This window comes from Atta colombica, unplaced genomic scaffold, assembly GCF_001594045.1.
Source record: "Atta colombica isolate Treedump-2 unplaced genomic scaffold, Acol1.0 scaffold89, whole genome shotgun sequence".
Taxonomy (NCBI): Eukaryota; Metazoa; Arthropoda; class Insecta; order Hymenoptera; family Formicidae; genus Atta; species Atta colombica.
Window position 1 is genome coordinate 506,192 of NW_017259582.1, and position 4,671 is coordinate 510,862.

The window sequence follows — 4,671 nt, forward strand, 5'->3', positions numbered from 1 at the left end:
GTTATCGGTCTCGAATATCTTATTATAAAATTCATCAAAACGTAGCTGTGATTCGTTGAAGGAACGAGAATTTTCCTTCCGATTCGATCATCTGTAGAATGACTCAATAGAGACCCATTTACGCAGTCGAAGAATATACTTTAAACAGAATAAACTTGGAGCTTATTAATCTTGGCTCTTTCTTCTTCAGTATCATCTCGGCAGATCATAAGCGTGTGAGATAGACCACATGTAACGGCAGTAATGTATAAACCTTCCAAGGCTTTCACCTCCATCGGAGTCGTCGATGACTTTCGCATTTCACCAAAACCCTAGGAGAAAAATTATCATCTTGAAAATCATTTAATTAATGTGATTTATGTGACTATGGTTTTGCATGCTGAAAAATTGGATGTTAGAGCAATTTCTTCAAGATTTGATTTTGATTCATGAAATTGTTATCTTGCATATGATTTATATTAATACATATTAAGAAAATATTTTGATAAAAATATAGACACGAACTTTTCAAAAGGAACTAATTATAATATTGAGACTTTCTTCAGAGGTCAGAAATTTCCAAATAAATAAATAATAAAGGTTTTAAATTTAAAATAAGTCTAAAATAGGTTTAAAATGGAGGTTGGTTAAAACAATCCCTTTCCATAAATATTACAAATTACAACGAAATTAATGAAGAAGATCCGTGTAGGACTGCAGTATTTTCATGATTCGATTTAAATTATAACTCTATCAAAGAAAATTGAGATATTCTAAATATATTTTTAAAAAACATCAATATCTTACCAATTCTCCAAACGTAGGACTGGCGCCCCAGGCGATAACGGAGTCGTCGGCCGCGACTACTACGCTCGTCTGCGAACAACCGACGCATCGAATCTCCCAACCAGATAGATCTTGGATAGGCTTGGGATACATATTGGCCTCGCCGGTACGCTTAGTCTGACCAAACATCAGGGCAGAGCCATGTACGTTGATCGCGATGCTATATGTGCTGCCGCAGTACACCGCACGGACACCGCGATTGGGTGGTTCCAGAAATTTGATTAGACGCGGTACCAACTCGTCGCGTTGCTCGTTGTGACCTAGACGGCCAATTCCACCGAATCCCCAGGAGAACGCACGGTTCTTGCTGTCAATTGCGACTGTGTGATAGTGACCGCAGCTGAAATCGGTGATCTCAACGCGATCCAACGGCGTCGCATGGCCATCTTTACCCCTTTCGACGTATAAAACGATTCGCTTAGGTACTTTCTCATAATGAAATGCCATTTTTGTATTCGTGATGAAATATTTGCCGTCAGTGTTATGACCTAGAGCGCCATACTCTGGGCATCCGAATGAGTGCAGACCACCCTTGATATCTAAAATCATCGAGAACTCTGCACCGCATCCTACTTTCACTATCGGCGGTCCGGAATACTTCACTTTGGTGGCAGTTACAACACAGGGATCGTTTTTCCCAATCCCACATTGGCCCAATTTATTGTCGCCAGCAGCAAAAACTATCCCACGGCTGGTTAAAAATAAAGTATGATTGCGTCCGCATGATGCTCCTATAACCGTGTGTCCCTTTAAAGCTTCAACCTCGGTTGGCTCATCACGACGCTTTGTGTCTCCGACACCCAATTGACCTACGCAAATTGTTCGGTCTCAGCAATACTATCGATAGAATAAAACCAGCGATGTAATATATACAAATTTAAATATAATTAGATGATATTATATATTGGTCATATTATTTATTGGTCAAACTTTAATGTTTCTACGACATTGAATACAAAGTTTTATTGAAACTCATCTTGTATAGTATGGAAATCTATATAGATATACTTGCAAGTGTTAAGTTTCAATAGTAAATAAAATAGTAATTATGACAAGAGGCGATGCGTGAATGAAAACGGTTGATTTGTCAGCAGATTCTGAACTTGATCCTGACTCTTGTTTTAGACGCTTTGATTTTATAAGAGGTTGCAAGTTTGTGATTGAAATCCAAAATGTGAATAATAGCCCGCTTTGGGAATGCATATTTCAATGGGAAAAAGAAAACAATATGATATACAGTTATCATATATAGACACGCATCCCTTACCTTTATCATTTCTACCAAAAGCCAAACATCTATTATCCTCAGTGACGATAATGCTGTGGGATGCAGCAGGACCAGACGCGATTAGTCGTACTTTTGCGTCATTCAAGTTCTTAAAAGTATGAGGCGTCCACAGGCTACGTCCTACATTTGCTTTTACTCCTTTAGGCGGTGCCTTGCGACCAGCCATTTCCCAATTAGTAAGGCCACACATGAGCAATGTTCCAGGCTTGCCCCATCCACCCTATAATATCAATAGATTTCAGCGAAACAGATTTCATGAAGCCTGTTCTTTTTAGCTGAACTTCTTACACAATTCATCTTTTTTTCTTTTCTCTAATATGGAGAGAAAAGGAAGAAAGATGAATTGTGCAAGAAATTCAGATAAGACAAACTTACAATTATTTTCCTTGCATATTTATCTATTTCATTTAATATTCATATAAACTTCTATAAAGTTCCATATAAATTTTACACATGTACGAAATTTAATAAGCAACAAAATATTGATCAAAGGATTAATTTTTTTTTCTGATTTAACAAATTCTATAATATTTAAAACAATCTAAATTCTAAACAAAGTTTAGAGAGCGAATATAAAAAGAAGTAGAAAATTAATGATCGCGACAGTTGAAAAGCAATTTAAATGTTAACAATGCACTTCGATATTTACGTATGTATTTGTTTAAATTCATATTTCAATATTGGAAGATATTATAATAGCGATTGTTAATAAGGAACAATTGATTCTTATTTATTTCAAATAATAGACCATCCGCAATCCGCGCTGTGTTGCGCGTCGTTCGCGCGGGTGCGAGGGAAAGTGATACGAAGGCATCAGTTCACCTCTGGGGCCGGCAGTTCAGGCATGTTCGAAACGTCCGCAAGTGCGTCCTCGGCTGCGGCGTCTTCGCCGTCGGCGTTGGAGCCGGCTTCAGCGTCGTCGACCTCCGAGTCGTGCTCGCTAGAAATATCTTCCTCGTCGTATTCCACTTTGCGCGACTTGGGACGGTTCTTCGCTTTGCCGCTCGCGGCTTTTCGCTTGGTCGACATCGTCGCAGTCGTGCCAGTCGTGCGACCGGGACGCGTCGTGTCCGTGTCTGGAATAGGCGTTGCGCGATCTTTCCTCCACTCTCCACCTGCTCTTTTTCTTACGCGAGTGGTAAGCAATATAAGGACCAGGTGGACAGTTGTCAGAAATTCTCGGTGCTTTACGTTGCTGGCTTCCGCGATGACATTTATCGATGTAATGGCGCTGAAGGAGCCGTGCCGCCCCGCGCCGTCGACAGTAAATCGACAACAAAAATGCGGCCACCTGGCGCTCAAAAATCATAATAAAACCATGCTCCCGCGATAAGTATATAGTATATATACACTTTTATACGCGAATACACGACGCGACACCGCAGTTTATGAGTATAAATCGCCGGGGGGCGCGCCTCGTGTTTCCGAGCGTTCCGCTCGGCCGGAACGCGCAGAATCGAACTCGCAATCCGAGCGGGAAGATTCAATATGGAATGCTTTTCAGCAAAAATATTGTCAGACACAGTGGATGTTTTCCAACAACGTACACAGGTAACACAGTGTCTTATACAAAGTGTTTCAACTATAACACACTGTTACACTGCTCGACACAGTAAAAAGCTAAGTACGAGCGTGTAAAATATGTCAACCCTAACAGCACAAACATCGATATGTCGACTGTAAGTTGACTTTCTTAGAAAGTCAGGCCTTTAGAGTTAACTGTAAGTCGACTTTGTACAGACGACTTTTCAATATCGACTTTAGAACGTCTAGTGTGATTTACGCTCACAAAGCTTAAATGTGGAATCATTTCGTTCTTGTTGTTTAACTATTGTTAAACAAGGAATGCTTCATGAATGTTGTGGGCATGAATCGGATTACAGCCTAGAATAGTTGGCTTATAGTCATCAAAGTGGGAAGTTGACTTAAAGTCGACTCTGTTAGGGAATGTTATCAACTTTTGAAAAAGTTATTTACGATAACGTATTTATTTTGCAATAAAACCTTCAGAAATTATCAATTCTGAAATTATAACTTAAGTCTAAATAAAAATCATAAATCTATTATTGATACGCTAAATATAATTATAAGAATAGAATGAAAGACTGCAATGCATTCTGGTATTACACTATAAAACTAAATTGTTAAAAAAATTCCAACAAGTACCTTACACTGTGGAACACAGTGTAATGTCTCTGTATCCTAGCTGGAAAACAGCCAGTGTAACATAGAATTATTGTATCCTTGTTGTTTGCCTACGTTAAAAAAAAGACAAAACAATTCACTGTGTTACACAATGTCTGACTTGTTAGAAAACATCCATGGCTTCAAAATTGATCATTCCGATCGAAATTTCCGCATTATTGTAGTGTTCTTATAATAACAGTTAAGATAAATGAAGTTGCGACTCTTGATTGATAAAGTCACTAGATTTTAAAGTACCGCAATTAATTTCAGAAATGTTGTGTAAAAATGGCCGAAGTGCACATAGTACATGATTTGAAATACACCAAGGTTCACGTTGGGTCAATTGGGTACAGCTAACCGTACATTTTCGA

General features: G+C 38.8%; 1 protein-coding gene across 1 annotated transcript; it reads right to left on the minus strand.

Annotated features, from left to right (window-relative positions):
- Nucleotides 1-6: 6 nt before the first annotated feature.
- Nucleotides 7-3,436, minus strand: LOC108693215 (protein RCC2 homolog). The gene is made up of 4 exons (XM_018202040.1): nucleotides 2,936-3,436; nucleotides 2,093-2,333; nucleotides 787-1,634; nucleotides 7-311 (listed from the first exon to the last, which is right to left on the minus strand). Exons 1-4 carry the CDS (start codon nucleotides 3,140-3,142, stop codon nucleotides 141-143), a joined length of 1,467 nt encoding a protein of 488 aa, XP_018057529.1. The 5' UTR covers nucleotides 3,143-3,436; the 3' UTR covers nucleotides 7-140.
- Between the last annotated feature and the right edge of the window lie 1,235 nt (nucleotides 3,437-4,671).

Excerpts from the sequence above, each read along its gene's own strand:
- LOC108693215 (XM_018202040.1), bottom strand. The coding sequence starts at position 3,142 with ATGTCGACCAAGCGAAAAGCCGCGAGCGGCAAAGCGAAGAACCGTCCC. Across the intron at positions 2,334-2,935 it reads CTGAACTGCCGGCCCCAGAG|GGTGGATGGGGCAAGCCTGG; the intron begins GTGAACTGATGC and ends TTGATATTATAG. Across the intron at positions 1,635-2,092 it reads TTTTGGTAGAAATGATAAAG|GTCAATTGGGTGTCGGAGAC; the intron begins GTAAGGGATGCG and ends CAATTTGCGTAG.